Source organism: Nanorana parkeri, unplaced genomic scaffold, assembly GCF_000935625.1.
Source record: "Nanorana parkeri isolate BGI_ZX_2015 unplaced genomic scaffold, ASM93562v1 scaffold2981, whole genome shotgun sequence".
Taxonomy (NCBI): Eukaryota; Metazoa; Chordata; class Amphibia; order Anura; family Dicroglossidae; genus Nanorana; species Nanorana parkeri.
Window position 1 is genome coordinate 16,630 of NW_017309249.1, and position 19,441 is coordinate 36,070.

The following is a 19,441-nucleotide window of genomic DNA, read 5'->3' on the forward strand; positions in this document are numbered from 1 at the left end:
AGGAAGATCTCACCGTCCCCCACCATGATCAGGTAGGTGGGTCTATGAAAGAGAAAACCAGAAGTTGTTGGAAAGTATGAGATGACATCTCCTATATCTCTTATTGTTGGCAGCTCTACTTTTCCAGATGTTATATTTGATCTTTTTTGGGGTTTTAGGATGAAGAACTGAAAGACGTCAAAGCTGAAATTAAAGAGGAAGAAGAAGAGACGTTGGTGAGTGGAGCTCAGCAGTCTATGGAGGAGGGAGGTCCTCTGTATTCCCGGGATCCCACACAGGAAGATCTCACCGTCCCCCACCATGATCAGGTAGGTGGGACTGGGCAATAGAACTCGGGGAATATACTGAACTATGAGATTTGGATTTCTATGTACAATATTTTATTATTGGAAACTCAATTTCCAGATGTTATTTTTGGGGTTTTAGGATGAAGAACTGGAAGACATGAAAGTTGAGGTTAAAGAGGAAGAAGAAGAGATGTTGGTGGGAGGAGCTCAGCAGTCTATGGAGGAGGGGGAGGTGATGATGGAGAGTGAACAGGAGGAATCTTCTCTACATATCGCCCTCAGTAAGTCATGAACACAAATTGAATACAAAGTTCACATTTATGAGTATAAAGTAATGTATTTAAATAATTACAAGGGTTGCCGGGTCATGTGACCTGTCCATTCACGTTTCTGTCAAAGTCCTCCTCACTTTCTAGCTCCTCCAGACTTCTAACCATTGTGTCCCTCAAAAGTCCTGCTCCGTCCCCGTTTAGACTTAACCCATCCCTCCCGTAGACTGAGGAGTCAACCCGGTTCTCTATGAGCCCCGAGCCCCTCTTTTCCCACACCAGTAGCGCCGCCACTTGTCCAGCTCTTTTCACTCCCGCCGCCTCTCTGGTGTGGCATCATGCCAGAAAATACCACCATTGGGTATCAAAAAGGCATGAAAAGTAATAAATAACATGATCAAAATTGGTTTTCCAACAGATGGACACTATGTCCAGAAGAAGGTCTCTTCGGAGTATAAAGCAGAAGATGATGATGACATCACACAACATTCTACGGGAGTGAATCCCATCACGCATAATAGACATCGCAGACCTTCCCATTCAGAGACATCAATGGATCCCTCTAATCCTGAGGAACCTTCTGATCAATCACATCACATGACTTCAGATGTCCACCAAGGTCCTCACAGTGCGGAGAGATCAACAGATCCATCTAATCCTGAGGAATCTTCGAATCCATCACATCACATGACTTCAGACTTCCATCTGAGATCTCAGAGTGCGGAGAGACCAACAGAGCCATCTGATCCCAATGAATCTTCTTCCAAGCAGGAAGGAGTTCAGACAGCAGAGAGTTCATTGTCCTCCGTGTCTGGAAAATCTTTCAAAGAAACAACAGAGCTTCCTATACGTCAGAGAGGTCACAAGAGTCAACGACCTTTCTCATGTTCAGAGTGCGGGAAAAGCTTCACTCAGAAAGGAGCCCTTTACAACCACCAGACAATCCACACAGGCGAGCGTCCGTTCTCGTGTCAAGTGTGCGGGGAAAGTTTCACTCGGAAAGGCAACCTCCAAAGTCACCAGAAAATTCACACAGGTGTGCGTCCTTATTCCTGTTTAGAGTGCGGCAAAAGTTTCTTTGAAAAAAGACACCTTGCCATTCACCGGAGAAGTCACACGGGTGAGCGCCCTTATTTATGTTCAGACTGCGGGAAATCTTTCTCTCAGAAAAGACTGCTTGTTATACACCAGAGATGTCACAAGAATGAGCGTCCTTTCTCATGTTCAGAGTGTGGGAAGAGTTTCACTCAGAAAGGCAACTTTCTTAGTCACCAGAGAGTTCACACAGGGGAGCGACCTTTCTCATGTGCAGAGTGCGGAAAAAGTTTCAACGATAAAGGAAACTTTCTTAAACACCAGAGAATTCACACGGGTGAGCGTCCCTATTCATGTGAGGAGTGTGAGAAATCTTTTGTTCAGAGAGGAGCATATGTAAATCACCAGAGAAGTCACACAGGTGAGTATCCTTTCACATGCTCAGAGTGTGGGAAATCTTTCATTCACAAAGCACACTTCCATGATCACCAGAAAATTCACACAGGAGAGCGTCCTTTTATGTGTCCAGAGTGTGGGAAATGTTTCATTCAGAAAGATAAGCTTCTTCTACACCAGAGAACGCACACGGATGAGCGTCCCTATTCATGTTCAGAGTGCGGGAAAAGCTTCAAGGGCAAAGGAAGCCTTCTTCAGCACCAGAAAGTTCACACAGGTGTGCGTCCCTATTCATGTTTAGAATGCGGGAAATCTTTTGCTCAGAAAGAAAAACTTCTCATACACCAAAGAAGTCACACAGGGGAGCGTCCGTATTCATGTTCGGTGTGCGGGAAATCTTTCACTCGGAAAGAAAAACTTGTTAGACACCAGATCACTCACACGGGTGAGCGGCCTTATCCGTGTTTAAAGTGCGGGAAAAGTTACGCTCAGAAACGAGCACTTGTTCAACACCAGAAAACACATGTGGACTAACAACCTTATTATTGTTCAGAGGAACCTATGGGGAGTGTGGAAGGAGTAACCAATAGAAGATTAACAACTATGAATTTTCTATTACTGCTATGTGAGATTTACTTTAGATTTTATTGTGTGTTAACAGCTTTGTAAAATAAAGTTTCACCATTTACAATATTCAGTTTTAAGGCCATTTTTTTTTTAGAAATAACCATAATTCTTAGATGATTGGAATGAGCTCCGTTCATAGAGAGTTCTCCATTGATGATGGGAATGAGCTCGGTTCATAGAGAGTCCTCCATTGGTGATGGGAATGAGCTCAGTTCATAGAGAGTCCTCCATTGGTGAAGGGAATGAGCTCAGTTCATAGAGAGTCCTCCATTGGTGATGGGAATGAGCTCAGTTCATAGAGAGTCCTCCATTGGTGATGGGAATTAGCTCAGTTCATAGAGAGCCCTCCATTGGTGATGGGAATGAGCTCAGTACATAGAGAGTCCTCCATTGGTGATAGGAATGAGCTTGGTTCATAGAGAGTCATCCATTGGTGATGGGAATGAGCTCAGATCATAGAGAGTCATCCATTGGTGATGGGAATGAGCTCGGTTCATAGAGAGTCCTCCATTGGTGATGGGAATGAGCTCAGGTCATAGAGAGTCCTCCATTGGTGATAGGAATGAGCTTGGTTCATAGAGAGTCCTCCATTGGTGATGGGAATGAGCTCAGTTCATAGAGAGTAATCCATTGGTGATGGGAATGAGGTCAGGTCAGAAGGTCCAGTTCATGTGTCAGATGAAATTCTAAGGATACAGTACGGTTCATCTTCTCAGCACGGTCCTCCTTCTCAGTATGGAGCCATATAGAATATTAAAATTGCCACCACCTTGGCTATCCTCCTCATGGTCACAGTGATGGGTTCCATAATTTCTTAGTCATCGTCATCATCATCATCATCAGTGGTTTTCAGAGTCCAGAAGGTCCAGTTTCCCGCACTTGTCAGCTGATATAAAAATAACTTGCCCTTTGAGAAACATCGATGACAGAAGATGACCACCCCGTGTCTTGTCTCCATGCTCACTTTTACTATTGAGGAAAACATATCTTATCTACTGAAACTCCTTAGTGGGTGTCCCGTGCCGAGTTATATGCCCTCTAAGCAGTTGTTTCCATTTCACCCGAACCACCTACACATTATATCATAGACGAGTAGTGTTTGGTATATTTGATTCATCAAACTCCGGACTCTATGACTTTCTAGATGGAAAGACTATGACTACATCAGCCGATCTCATAAAAGGACATTGAAATATTTTATTACATTCCTTGGAGGCCATAGCCCCAGCCAACCCCACCTCAAGCTGTAAGCAATGAATGTATGGATGGAGCTCCTTGGAAGCATAGCCCCAGCCAACCCCACCTCAAGCTGTAAGCAATGAATGTATGGATGGAGCTCCTTGGAAGCATAGCCCCAGCCAACCCCACCTCAAGCTGTAAGCAATGAATGTATGGATGGAGCTCCTTGGAGGCCATAGCCGCAGCCAACCCCACCTCAAGCTGTAAGCAATGAATGTATGGATGGAGCTCCTTGGAGGCCATAGCCCCAGCCAACCCCACCTCAAGCTGTAAGCAATGAATGTATGGATGGAGCTCCTTGGAGGCCATAGCCCCAGCCAACCCCAACTCGGCACCGGGCAGTATATTTTGAATGGCTGCTTGGCACGAGAACTGGCAGTGTTGAGCTAGGGGGAGGCAGAAGAGCCTCTTGCCTAGAAAAGTGGAAGCCATGTGGTGACCCACTGAACATAGGGGGGTTTCAACCCACTTTTGGGTCACCACCCACCAGTTGAGAACCAAGGTCTGAAGTGTTTATAGAAAGAATCGCCGACATTTACGTGAGGTGTAATATACTCAGCAAAATTGAAGGCGGCGCCGTGCTGCAGCTTCTGATGTGCAGAAGGACAACGTTGGCTGCAGTATTTACATTCTCCACAGGATGGCGATCCGACTTATTAGCGTGGGAAGTGATGTCACAAGCAGACAGGAAATGACGCAACCTAAAAAATAGGAAGTTCCAAGTGACAGAGGACTTGGAGGGGATTAGCGAGGAGATACATGAGGTAACTTCATCATATTTTGTTTACACCGAATGACAAAGTAAAGGAAACGTCCGATAGGCCGACATAGGTTGAACTCCATGGGCTTGCGTCTATTTTCAACCTACGTATGTGCGAAACCATTAACTCCCGCAAGCCTCCACCTCACCGCCTGACAACAGAAGAAAACAGAGCCAAGAAGATCACTGGTCTGCTGACGGGAGAGGTGAGCGGTGCCGGGAATTCTGGGACATGATCCAGGAACAGACAAGGGTTGTGTCTGGGTGGTGACGGTATCATTGTGTGTGTCAGGTTCCTATAAGGTGTCAGGATGTCTCTGTCTATCTCTCCATGGAGGAGTGGGAGTATCTAGAAGGACACCGGGATCTCTACAAGGACGTGGTGATGGAGAATGCCCCGCCCCTCACATCACCGGGTAAGAGGAGAGAGCAGTACGGAGGCTCCGCCTACATCCCCCATCATCTGATACACACATAGAAACAATGTATTCAGTCAGTGTGTGTGTTCCCTACAGATGGATCCAGTAAGAGGAACCCACCAGAGAGATGTCCCCGCCCTCTGTATTCCCGGGACTCCACCCAGGAAGATCTCACCGTCCCCCACCATGATCAGGTAGGTGGGACTGACCATGTAGACCTAAATATATTCTAAACTACGAGAGGACATTCTCCTATGTAATCTTTTGTACCTATTTTTACAAACATATTCCATCATCTTCGGGGTTTAGGATGAAGAACCGAAAGACATCAAAGTTGAAATTAAAACAGAAGAAGAAGAGACGTTGGTGAGTGGAGCTCAGCAGTCTATGGAGGAGGGAGGTCCTCTGTATTCCCGGGATTCCACACAGGAAGATCTCACCATCCCCCACCATGATCAGGTAGAGGAGTCTGGGCAATAGAACTCGAAGAATATTCTAAACCATGAGAATAATATGTACAATATTTTATTATTGGAAACTAATTTTTCCAGTTTGTATTTTTTTAAATCATTTTTTGGTGTTTAGGGTGGAAAACTGAAAGACATGAAAGTTGAGGTTAAAGAGGAAGAAGAAGAGACGTTGGTGAGTGGAGCTCAGCAGTCTATGGAGGAGGGGGAGATGATTGTGAAGAGTAAACAGGAGGAATCTTCTCTTTATACCGCCTTCAGTAAGTAAAAGGAAAATGAAGATTTATTTTACGTTTATAAGGATAAAGTATGTATTTAGATAATTGCAAGAGTTGAAAATTAGAAACATGCATTTATACACCCCTCCCCCTCCCACAAAAAAAAATATCCAGTGCTTCAGTGATTTCTAGAAGAATGTAATTTCAACACTATCCAAGATCCCAACAAATGAGGAGGAGATACTGTACACCATGTGAAGGTCCATCTCCATTCCCCAATATAACGTCATGTGACCAACAAATGAGGAGGAGATACTGTACACCATATGAAGGTCCATCTCCATTCCTCAATATAACGTCATGTGACCAACAAATGAGGAGGAGATACTGTACACCATATGAAGGTCCATCTCCATTCCTCAATATAACGTCATGTGACCAACAAATGAGGAGGAGATACTGTACACCATATGAAGGTCCATCTCCATTCCTCAATATAACGTCATGTGACCAACAAATGAGGAGGAGATACTGTACACCATATGAAGGTCCATCTCCATTCCTCAATATAACGTCATGTGACCAACAAATGAGGAGGAGATACTGGACACCATATGAAGGTCCATCTCCATTCCTCAGTATATAAGATATTTTGAGTCAATGGCATGAAGAATACTTACAATATAACATTTAAAAATTGGGTTTCCAACAGATGGACACTATGTCTGGAAGAAGGTCTCTTCAGAATATAAAGCAAAAGATGATGACCTCACACAACATTCTCCAGGAGTGAATCCCATTACGTATAATGGACATCATAGACCTTCCCATTCAGAGACATCAAGAGATCCATCTAATCCTGAGGAATCGTCTTCAAGCCATGAAGGAGATCACGCTGGAGAGGGTTCATTGTCACATTCAGAGTTTGCAACATCTTTCAAAGAAGCAAGAGAGCTTCCTATACACCAGAGAGGTCACAAGAGCGAGCGTCCTTTCTCGTGTTCAGAGTGTGGGAAAAGTTTCAATCAGAAAGGAAACTTTCTCAATCACCAGAGGAGTCACACCGGTGAGCGTCCTTTCTCATGTTCAGAGTGCGGAAAGTGTTTTGGCGACAAAGGAAACCTTCTTAAGCACCAGAGAATTCACACGGGGGAGCGTCCCTTTTCTTGCTCAGAGTGTGGGAAAAGCTTCATTCAGAAAGTAGAGCTTCTTAACCATCAGAGAGTTCACACAGGCGTGCGTCCTTTCTCGTGTCCAGAGTGCGGGAAAAGTTTCATTCAGAAAGGAAACCTTTATAATCACCAGAAAATTCACACCGGTGAGCGCCCTTATTCGTGTTTAGAGTGCGGCAAAAGTTTCTTTCAGAAAAGGTACCTTGCGATTCACCAGAGAAGTCATACAGGTGAGCGCCCTTATTTATGTTTAGAATGTGGGAAAGGTTTCACTCAGAAAAGACAGCTTGTTATACACCAGAGATGTCACAAGAATGAGCGTCCTTTCTCATGTTCAGAGTGTGGAAAGAGCTTCACTCAGAAAGGAAACTTTATTAGTCACCAGAGAGTTCACACAGGGGAGCGTCCTTTCTCATGTGCAGAGTGCGGGAAAAGTTTCAATGATAAAGGAAATTTTCTTAAACACCGGAGAATTCACACGGGTGAGCGTCCCTATTCATGTGAGGAATGTGGGAGATGTTTTATTCAGAAAGGAGAACTTGTAAATCATCGGAGAAGTCACACAGGTGAGCGTCCTTTCTCGTGTTCCGAATGTGGGAAATCTTTCATTCGCAAAGCACACCTTCTTAATCACCAGAGAACTCACACAGGAGAGCGTCCTTTTTCGTGTACAGAGTGTGGGAAATGTTTCATTCAGAAAGAGAGACTTCTTTTGCACCAGAGAAGTCACACAGATGAACGCCCCTATTCATGTTCAGAGTGCGGAAAAGGCTTCAAGGACAAAGGAAACCTTCTTCAACACCAGAAAATTCACACGGGTGTGCGTCCCTATTCATGTTTAGAATGCGGGAAATCTTTTGCTCAGAAAGAAAAACTTGTTAGGCACCAGAGAAGCCACACAGGGGAGCGCCCTTATTCATGTTCGGTGTGCGGGAAAGGTTTCATTCGGAAAGAAAAACTTCTTAGACACCAGATCATCCACACGGGTGAGCGGCCTTATTCGTGTTCAGAGTGCGGGAAATGTTTTACTCAGAAAACGGCACTCGTTCGACACCAGAAAATTCATGTGGACTAACAACCTTTTTAATGTTCGACGGACATATGGGGAATGGCAAGAATAACCAACAGATAAATAACAGTGAGCATCCTTCTTGTATTATCTGTTATTGCACACCAGAATTTATACAGTCTAATAATCTTATGTTCAAATTGGCATATTTGGGGGAGGGGAAACATTTGGGCAGTTATCGGTCTGCAGGGATTCCATTCTGGCAATCAGCTCCTGTACACACACAGTGCTGACTTGTCCCGCACTCACATAGACGGCCCCGTACAACTCAACTCTGCCAATATATATCCATATATGGAAAGAATTGCTGGGTTAACTGCTTTGTCAAATAAATAAAGTTCCACATTTTAAAATATTTTGTTTTGAGTCCATTTTTTTTCGAAATTAACATAATTCTTAGATGATTCATGATCGGAATGAGCGCATACCATAGAGAGTCCTCCATTGGTGATGGGAATGAGCTCAGGTCATAGAGAGTCCACCATTGGTGATGGGAATGAGCTCAGGTCATAGAGAGTCATCCATTGGTGATGGGAATGAGCTCAGTTCATAGAGAGTAATCCATTGGTGATGGGAATGAGCTCAGTTCATAGAGAGTCCTCCATTGGTGATGGGAATGAGCTCAGTTCATAGAGAGTCCTCCATTGGTGATGGGAATGAGCTCAGATCATAGAGAGTCCTCCATTGGTGATGGGAATGAGCTCAGTTCATAGAGAGTCCTCCATTGGTGATGGGAATGAGCTCAGTTCAAAGAGAGTCCTCCATTGGTGATGGGAATGAGCTCAGTTCATAGAGAGTCCTCCATTGGTGATGGGAATGAGCTCGGTTCATAGAGAGTCCTCCATTGGTGATGGGAATGAGCTCAGTTCATAGAGAGTCCTCCATTGGTGTTGGGAATGAGCTCGGGTCATAGAGAGTCATCCATTGGTGATGGGAATGAGCTCAGGTCATAGAGAGTCCTCCATTGGTGATGGGAATGAGCTCGGGTCATAGAGAGTCATCCATTGGTGATGGGAATGAGCTCAGTTCATAGAGAGTCCTCCATTGGTGATGGGAATGAGCTCAGTTCATAGAGAGTCATCCATTGGTGATGGGAATGAGCTCAGTTCATAGAGAGTCATCCATTGGTGATAGGAATGAGGTCAGGTCAGAAGGTCCAGTTCCACACATGTGTCAGATGACATTCTAAGGATACGGTACGGTTCTTCTCCTCAGCACGTTTCTCCTCCTCAGCACGGTTCTTCTCCTCGGCACGGTTCTTCTCCTCGGCACGGTTCTTCTCCTCGGCACGGTTCTTCTCCTCGGCACGGTTCTTCTCCTCGGCACGGTTCTTCTCCTTGGCACGGTTCTTCTCCTCGGCACGGTTCTTCTCCTCGGCACGGTTCTTCTCCTCAGCACGGTTCTCCTCCTCAGCACGGTTCTTCTCCTCATTACGGTTCATCTTCTCAGCACGGTTCTCCTCCTCAGCACGGTTCTTCTTCTCAGCACGGTTCTTATTCTCAGCACGGTTCTTCTTCTCAGCACGGTTCTTCTCCTCAGCACGGTTCTTCTCCTCAGCACGGTTCTTCTCCTCAGCACGGTTCTCCTTCTCAGCACGGTTCTTCTTCTCAGCACGGTTCTTCTCCTCAGTACGCTTCTCCTCCTCAGTACGGTTCTCCTCCTCAGCACGGTTCTCCTCCTCAGCACAGTTCTTCTCCTCAGCACGGTTCTTCTCAGCACGGTTCTTCTCAGCACGGTTCTTCTTCTTCTCAGCACGGTTCTTCTCCTCAGCACGGTTCTCCTCCTCAGCACCGTTCTCCTTCTCAGCACCGTTCTCCTTCTCAGCATGGTTCTTCTTCTTCTTCTCCGAATGGTTCTTCTCAGTACGGTTCTTCTTCTCAGCACGGTTCTTCTCAGTACGGTTCTCCTTCTCAGTACGGTTCATCCTCTCAGTTTGTTTCTCCTTCTCAGTACCATTCTTCTCCTCAGTACGGTTCCTCTCGGTACGGTTGTTCTTCTCTGTACGGTTCTTCCAGTAGAGTTCATGTTCCCAGTATGGTTTTTATTCCCAGTATGGTTTTTCCGTGACAAGTTTTATTCCATCCATGCTGCTCCTTCTATTTCACTCAATCGCTTTGATTCGATGTATCACATGTTTAATTACATTTGCTTCATCAAACACCGGGTCATGTGACCACAAAGATCTCACATTCTTTACCCTGAACGAGACCTACAATGATATTTGCTTCCAAGAACATTCGGATACTTTAAAGTATTTCTAAAACTAAAGTCCTCAACTCTCAAATTCACGTTTCAACCGACTCACTAATTCAATTGACACAACAACTACCAACAACCTCCGACGTCAAATGCTCCTCGGAAGTGGAATGTAAGAGATTTCCCTGGAATAACACCGTAGCTCAATCTGGCTTAACAAATTAATTTAATTATAAATCCTCTATAATAATTTTAAGTTTCATGTTGTTTGACTTTAAATATGTACAAATTTAGTATTCAGCGAAAAAACAAACACAAGCTCCAATATTTATATTCTTTACAAAGGAGGAGATCTCGCTTACTGTCCACGGAACGCAAAAAGAGAAAGTGATGCGAGGCGTAGACAGGAAGCCATCGCAGGAAGTGAAGCAACCTTGCAAACAGAAAGTGATGTAAAACCTGGAAGTGATGTAAGGTGCAGACAGGAAGTGATGTCACGTAAGTAGGAAGTTCCGGGTGAGAGGTGATTTGGGAGGAAGTAGAGAGGAGACATTGCTGGAACTGGCGGCAGAAAAGGATATTAATATATATTTACACCCAGTTACTCCCCCATCATGTCCGTCCTCCATATTCACTGTGATGTCTGTTATGGTTTATAGTAATAGAATATTGTACCGTGTCAGCCAACGATAAGTGCAGAAAGGTGATTCTGGAACATTATCCGATAACAGACAAAAGATTTGTCCGGATGGTGACTGTTTCATTGTGTGTCCATTCCTCAATATAATGTCATGTGACCAACACATGAGGAGGAGACACTGTACACCATATGAAGGTCCATCTCCATTCCTCAATATAACGTCATGTCCCCAACAAATGAGGAGGAGATACTGGACACCATATGAAGGTCCATCTCCATTCCTCAATATAACGTCATGTCCCCAACAAATGAGGAGGAGATACTGGACACCATATGAAGGTCCATCTCCATTCCTCAATATAACGTCATGTCCCCAACAAATGAGGAGGAGATACTGGACACCATATGAAGGTCCATCTCCATTCCTCAATATAACGTCATGTCCCCAACAAATGAGGAGGAGATACTGGACACCATATGAAGGTCCATCTCCATTCCTCAATATAACGTCATGTCCCCAACAAATGAGGAGGAGATACTGGACACCATATGAAGGTCCATCTCCATTCCTCAATATAACGTCATGTCCCCAACAAATGAGGAGGAGATACTGGACACCATATGAAGGTCCATCTCCATTCCTCAATATAACGTCATGTCCCCAACAAATGAGGAGGAGATACTGGACACCATATGAAGGTCCATCTCCATTCCTCAATATAACGTCATGTCCCCAACAAATGAGGAGGAGATACTGGACACCATATGAAGGTCCATCTCCATTCCTCAATATAACGTCATGTCCCCAACAAATGAGGAGGAGATACTGGACACCATATGAAGGTCCATCTCCATTCCTCAATATAACGTCATGTCCCCAACAAATGAGGAGGAGATACTGGACACCATATGAAGGTCCATCTCCATTCCTCAATATAACGTCATGTCCCCAACAAATGAGGAGGAGATACTGGACACCATATGAAGGTCCATCTCCATTCCTCAATATAACGTCATGTCCCCAACAAATGAGGAGGAGATACTGGACACCATATGAAGGTCCATCTCCATTCCTCAATATAACGTCATGTCCCCAACAAATGAGGAGGAGATACTGGACACCATATGAAGGTCCATCTCCATTCCTCAATATAACGTCATGTCCCCAACAAATGAGGAGGAGATACTGGACACCATATGAAGGTCCATCTCCATTCCTCAATATAACGTCATGTCCCCAACAAATGAGGAGGAGATACTGGACACCATATGAAGGTCCATCTCCATTCCTCAATATAACGTCATGTCCCCAACAAATGAGGAGGAGATACTGGACACCATATGAAGGTCCATCTCCATTCCTCAATATAACGTCATGTCCCCAACAAATGAGGAGGAGATACTGGACACCATATGAAGGTCCATCTCCATTCCTCAATATAACGTCATGTCCCCAACAAATGAGGAGGAGATACTGGACACCATATGAAGGTCCATCTCCATTCCTCAATATAACGTCATGTCCCCAACAAATGAGGAGGAGATACTGGACACCATATGAAGGTCCATCTCCATTCCTCAATATAACGTCATGTCCCCAACAAATGAGGAGGAGATACTGGACACCATATGAAGGTCCATCTCCATTCCTCAATATAACGTCATGTCCCCAACAAATGAGGAGGAGATACTGGACACCATATGAAGGTCCATCTCCATTCCTCAATATAACGTCATGTCCCCAACAAATGAGGAGGAGATACTGGACACCATATGAAGGTCCATCTCCATTCCTCAATATAACGTCATGTCCCCAACAAATGAGGAGGAGATACTGGACACCATATGAAGGTCCATCTCCATTCCTCAATATAACGTCATGTCCCCAACAAATGAGGAGGAGATACTGGACACCATATGAAGGTCCATCTCCATTCCTCAATATAACGTCATGTCCCCAACAAATGAGGAGGAGATACTGGACACCATATGAAGGTCCATCTCCATTCCTCAATATAACGTCATGTCCCCAACAAATGAGGAGGAGATACTGGACACCATATGAAGGTCCATCTCCATTCCTCAATATAACGTCATGTCCCCAACAAATGAGGAGGAGATACTGGACACCATATGAAGGTCCATCTCCATTCCTCAATATAACGTCATGTCCCCAACAAATGAGGAGGAGATACTGGACACCATATGAAGGTCCATCTCCATTCCTCAATATAACGTCATGTCCCCAACAAATGAGGAGGAGATACTGGACACCATATGAAGGTCCATCTCCATTCCTCAATATAACGTCATGTCCCCAACAAATGAGGAGGAGATACTGGACACCATATGAAGGTCCATCTCCATTCCTCAATATAACGTCATGTCCCCAACAAATGAGGAGGAGATACTGGACACCATATGAAGGTCCATCTCCATTCCTCAATATAACGTCATGTCCCCAACAAATGAGGAGGAGATACTGGACACCATATGAAGGTCCATCTCCATTCCTCAATATAACGTCATGTCCCCAACAAATGAGGAGGAGATACTGGACACCATATGAAGGTCCATCTCCATTCCTCAATATAACGTCATGTCCCCAACAAATGAGGAGGAGATACTGGACACCATATGAAGGTCCATCTCCATTCCTCAATATAACGTCATGTCCCCAACAAATGAGGAGGAGATACTGGACACCATATGAAGGTCCATCTCCATTCCTCAATATAACGTCATGTCCCCAACAAATGAGGAGGAGATACTGGACACCATATGAAGGTCCATCTCCATTCCTCAATATAACGTCATGTCCCCAACAAATGAGGAGGAGATACTGGACACCATATGAAGGTCCATCTCCATTCCTCAATATAACGTCATGTCCCCAACAAATGAGGAGGAGATACTGGACACCATATGAAGGTCCATCTCCATTCCTCAATATAACGTCATGTCCCCAACAAATGAGGAGGAGATACTGGACACCATATGAAGGTCCATCTCCATTCCTCAATATAACGTCATGTCCCCAACAAATGAGGAGGAGATACTGGACACCATATGAAGGTCCATCTCCATTCCTCAATATAACGTCATGTCCCCAACAAATGAGGAGGAGATACTGGACACCATATGAAGGTCCATCTCCATTCCTCAATATAACGTCATGTCCCCAACAAATGAGGAGGAGATACTGGACACCATATGAAGGTCCATCTCCATTCCTCAATATAACGTCATGTCCCCAACAAATGAGGAGGAGATACTGGACACCATATGAAGGTCCATCTCCATTCCTCAATATAACGTCATGTCCCCAACAAATGAGGAGGAGATACTGGACACCATATGAAGGTCCATCTCCATTCCTCAATATAACGTCATGTCCCCAACAAATGAGGAGGAGATACTGGACACCATATGAAGGTCCATCTCCATTCCTCAATATAACGTCATGTGACCAACAAATGAAGAGGAGATACTGTACACCATATGAAAGTCCATCTCCATTCCACAATATGACGTCATGTGACCAACAAATGAGGAGGAGATACTGTACACCATCTCCATTCCTTAATATAAAGGTTCATAGAGAGTCATCCATTGGTGATGGGAATTTAGGTCCTTGTTTCCTCACAGAGACAAGGATACTTTAAGTTCTAATTTAGAGTGTAGAGATAACCTTAACGATTTTTAAGATCGTCCTTTAATAAAAGAAAAATATACAGAAACAGATATTGATAAAGAGAGACAGAAATACATCAGTGGGTTTAATAGGTTCTAGCAGAGTCCGGTTCAGGTGGATCCGAATGGCTCTCACTACACGAAAGGCTTCCAAAGATTCTTGAAGTTAAAGGGGAACTCTTCTTGAATGGTGAACAAGCTTTGGTGTTCTGAGAGTCTCCTTCTTGATGTTACGAGAGCTCCTTGACTGCCCTGCGCAGCCACCTTTTGTCGTTCCTCTAGGGCAGGGGTGTCCAAACTCCGGGTCCTCCAGCTGTGGGTGAAACTACAAAATCCCATGAAGCATCTCTCACCGGGAGTCATGCCTGTGGCTGTGAGAATCTTGCAAAGCCTCATGGGATTCGTAGTTTCCACCGCAGCTGGAGAGCCGCAGTTTGGACATCCCTGCTCTAGGGGGATGTCACTGAGGCGGCCAATAAGCCAATTAAGAAGGACAAGGGAGGGCTGAGCATTTTATGACCTTCTCCTCCGCCCCTCCCAAACTATCACCATAGTTTAATATTCTTACGCATCACTATCTGATAACGCCGAAATGATTGTGCGTTAGCTTTCTGTAGACACTGAATTGGATATGCTTATGGATGGCTCAGAAGGGGACATATGTGTCTCCAGCTTTCTGGACCTCTTAGACCTGTTGAATTTAGTATCTTGTACTCAGGAATACACAAGACAGACAGGGGCGTATTTACCGTGAGGCAAACTAGGCGTTTGCCTAGGGCGGCACCCTCCGCCTGGGCGGCTGCTCCGCTGGTGCCGCGGTACGCAAACGCCTAGCGCCGCGGTTCAGTAATGTGCAAAGAACCGGAGCCCTTCTCAGCGCACGGGGTGCACGGGGACGCGGCCGGCGACTTGCAGGCAAGGCCCTTCTTCAAAAGATCTAAACCAACAAAATCTAAGGAAGTAAAAAAGAAGAAGAAGAAGAGCCCCTCACCCAGAGACGGACAGTTCACCAAAGGCAGGTCTGATATTCCTCCACGCCCTTATCCAGAGCGCCTGAGTCTCCCTACCCTTCTCCAGACCCCGAATCTTCCCAACCTCAACCAGAACATCGTGCACCACCACCTCAACAGAGAGGACTTTCTGCCGCAGGGTAATCTGACACCGTGAGTAACGGACAACTAGAAAAAGTGTATCCAAATCAAAATCCCAGCGAGTCTGGAATGCCCCGTACACCCACTCCGCATAACTCATCTGGGGGAGGAAGGGGATACTCAGAGCCCTCCCCACCCTTTTATACACCTCTATGATATAGGGACACTGGAGCAAAAAGTGGTCCATAGACTCCACTTTACCAACACACTCCGCTCTAGGACAATCCCGATCATCCACAGGGCGATGCTTCAGGTTCCCTCTCACATAGAGCCTTCCATGGAAGGCGAGCCAGGCTTGATCCCTAAACTTTAAAGGGATTCTCTCCAAATTAATTCAATGCAACACCTCCCTCAAAGCGGAGCCTGGGCAATCCTTTAAGGCCAGTGACACACTGAAAGCAGAGGCCAAAACCCTCTTCTCCAGAAGCTTCCTGGGAAGGGACCTAATATCCTCTACTGTCATCCTCTAATGAGGCCAAAACCCTCTTCTCCAGAAGCTTCCTGGGAAGGGACCTAATATCCTCTACTGTCATCCTCTAATGAGGCCAAAACCCTCTTCTCCAGAAGCTTCCTGGGAAGGGACCTAATATCCTCTACTGTCATCCTCTAATGAGGCCAAAACCCTCTTCTCCAGAAGCTTCCTGGGAAGGGACCTAATATCCTCTACTGTCATCCTCTAATGAGGCCAAAACCCTCTTCTCCAGAAGCTTCCTGGGAAGGGACCTAATATCCTCTACTGTCATCCTCTAATGAGGCCAAAACCCTCTTCTCCAGAAGCTTCCTGGGAAGGGACCTAATATCCTCTACTGTCATCCTCTAATGAGGCCAAAACCCTCTTCTCCAGAAGCTTCCTGGGAAGGGACCTAATATCCTCTACTGTCATCCTCTACTGAGGCCAAATCCCTCATCTCCAGAAGCTTCCTGGGAAGGGTCCTAATATCCTCTACTGTCACCTGCCACTGCCGAAGCATTCTCAGAGACACGGGGCAACATAAGCCGGGAGCTTGCCATGTCGGACTCTCAGACTTTTCACTGACCCGCCATCTTCCCAGCATTGCAGAAAAGGCCTAAACCAAGACTGAAAAATACCCACCCATCCAGGTGGGGTCTCTGCCAACACGTTACCAAGATTGTGCTTTAGGAAAAGCAAAAAAAAGAAAACTATCGGGTTGACCATTCCTAGACCACCCTCCCGCCTGGACAGATAAGTTACATTGCGTTTGATCAGGTCCAGCCTATTTCCCCATAACAGTTGGAAGAAACAGCTTTAGACCCTTGCGTAGAGAGACTCCGGCAAGATACAGACGAAGCCGACATATAAAAAGATCGGGATCAGGTAAGTTTTGATCAAGTCAACCTCTCCCTCAAGGAAAGCCTCCATCTCTTCCAGCTTGCTACTTTGGCATTGGCAATCACCAACCTGCTTTCCCAATTTCGACGGCCATAGTCGCCAGGACCAAATTTAATGCCCAACACTTTAATTTCCTGCTGGGGCTCTGGGAAGGCATCCGGAAGTTCGAAGCTTTCGCCCTCCTCACCCATCCGGAAAACTTCACTCTTTTCATGGTTGACTTTAGAGCAAGAAGCCTCCGTGTACTGCTCTATCTCAGAGACCACCTCCTGCGCCTCCTCAGTCCCAGAGATAATGACGGACGCATCGTCGGTATAGGCCACGACCTTCAAAGGCGGCACACCAGCAATGCCCAAAGGCACCCCGCACAAAGATCCACCTTCTAGCCTTCTTATGAAGGGGTCAATTGCGAAAGCATATAGCAGGGGGCTCAAAGGACACCCCTGGCGCACACCAGAGTCAACCTTAAAGGAGTGTTCTCTCACCTCCCGATCTACTGAGCCGACCTGTGACAGTCTCATTGTCACAGGTCCGCTAGAACTGTGAGGAGGAGTGAAAAGCCCCTCCCCCCTCATAGATCTCCTTTAAAGGGCCGTCCAATCCAACCATTGACAAGTGGGAAGCTCTCGGCCCCTCGATATAATGTTTTTAACCAATCTATAAACCTCCCCTGCAGGCCGTATTTACCAAGTAGCAACCACAGATATTCATGATTCACTCGATCAAAGGCCTTTGCCTGATCCAATGCCAGCAAGTACTTTCTCCATCCAGCAGGCCCGCATCGCTCCAAAGCCTCCCGAAAAAGCCAAAACTGCTGAAAATGTACGTCTACCTCGGACCGAACAGTGCTGATGATTGGACAACGAGTCGCCTGCTACTGACGACAAGCGCCAAAAAAAAAACGATCTTCGCCAAAATCTTTCTATCAACATTGAGAAGACCGATGGGGTGCCAGTTCTCAATCATTGAGGGGTCTTTACCTTTTGACAGAAGAATCACAGCCGATCGCCTCAGGGAGGGAGGGAGCGCACCCTCTTCTAGACAATTGTTGAAGACCTCCGCTAAAAAGGGAGCCAGAATGGACTTAAAACACTTGTAAAATTCAACCGTCAATCCATCTGGCCCAGGCGGTTTTTTTCGGTAGCCAGCCAGTCTATGGCATGAACTACCTCATCCACTGAGATTGGTTCTGTCAAATCCATCATAAGCAATGCACCATTTCCCAGTCCTGGAGTAGAAACCAAAAAGCTTTCCATCCTGTCCCGACTAAGGTCTTTTCTTCCCAGAAGGTCTGCATAATATGACCCAACGATCTCCAGAATCCCTGATCTGGACTTCACCAGGGAACCCGTACTATCTTTCAGGCCTATGACCGTCTTAACTGCTATGCCTTGCTCAGGGCAGCCATCAGGCGGGGTACGGTGAATACTCATGTAAGGGGCCCGGGCAGCCTGGGTCCCTTACATGACTATCGGCCGACGGTGAAGGGCGAGGAGGCGGAGAAAGTTTTTTCATTTCTTCTTTCACTGGAACACTTTCTTAAACTGAGTAGTTTGTGTCATTAGTCACTATCTGGATTGCTGGGTTTTTTCCCCCACTCACTGATATTTGGTTACATTGTATCACATAAGTAGCTATATGCCTTAAATGTTATTTAAACACGGATTAGGTCTCCTTTGAAGACTCCTCAGTGGTTAATCTTTCTGCACTATTGAATTATTTCTTCACTGTGAATGTTTAGGTTTTCACTTAAACAATTAATATATGTTTCACCTTCATGACTCACTTTATGGGATTGAGCTTTAATACGAATTTTATTTTGATTTTTATTTAACAGTGGTATTTAATTGATTCACGCACCTTTAGCGCTGTGTTAACACTTTCAATTCTTCCTACTGACCATTCCCATCACCAATGGAGGACTCTCTATGACCTGAGCTCATTCCCATCACCAATGGAGGACTCTCTATGATCTGAGCTCATTCCCATCACCAATGGAGGACTCTCTATGAACTGAGCTCATTCCCATCACTAATGGAGGACTCTCTATGATCCAAGCTCATTCCCATCACCAATGGATGACTCTCTATGGACCGAGCTGCACAGTAAATAACAGTCTAAATGAAGCTGAAGTAAAAGAAAAATCAAATGTATTAATATTAACGCTCACCATTGTAGCCCTCTAGTGGTTATCATCGCCACATAACGCATATGTCACTCTTACAGAACATTAAAAAAAGTTTGCTAACCCATGTGAATTCTCCGGTGTGGAACAAGTGCACTTTTCCATCTGAAACATCTCCCGCACTCTGAACATGAATAAGGACACTCATCTGTGTGAATCATCTGGTGTTTCACAAGGTGTCCTTTCTGAATGAAAGATTTCCCACATTCCGAACATGAGTAAGGACGCTCTCCCGTATGACTTCTATGGTGTTCCAGAAGGATTGTT

The 19,441-nt window shown here is 45.4% G+C and overlaps 2 protein-coding genes across 2 annotated transcripts in view; one reads left to right on the forward strand and one right to left on the reverse strand.

The window, feature by feature from the left end:
• The window catches only part of LOC108802615 (zinc finger protein 850-like), a 40,993-nt gene that overhangs the window by 10,662 nt on the left and 10,890 nt on the right, over positions 1-19,441 (forward strand). Inside the window, exons 3-5 of the mRNA XM_018574471.1 lie at positions 1,412-2,491; positions 6,924-7,955; positions 15,177-15,180. Coding sequence (XP_018429973.1) covers positions 1,412-2,491; positions 6,924-7,955; positions 15,177-15,180 — 2,116 coding nt within the window. The remainder of the gene's footprint in view (positions 1-1,411; positions 2,492-6,923; positions 7,956-15,176; positions 15,181-19,441) is intronic.
• The window catches only part of LOC108802613 (zinc finger protein OZF-like), a 4,952-nt gene continuing 4,744 nt past the window's right edge, over positions 19,234-19,441 (reverse strand). Inside the window, exon 6 of the mRNA XM_018574470.1 lies at positions 19,234-19,419. Coding sequence (XP_018429972.1) covers positions 19,234-19,419 — 186 coding nt within the window. The remainder of the gene's footprint in view (positions 19,420-19,441) is intronic.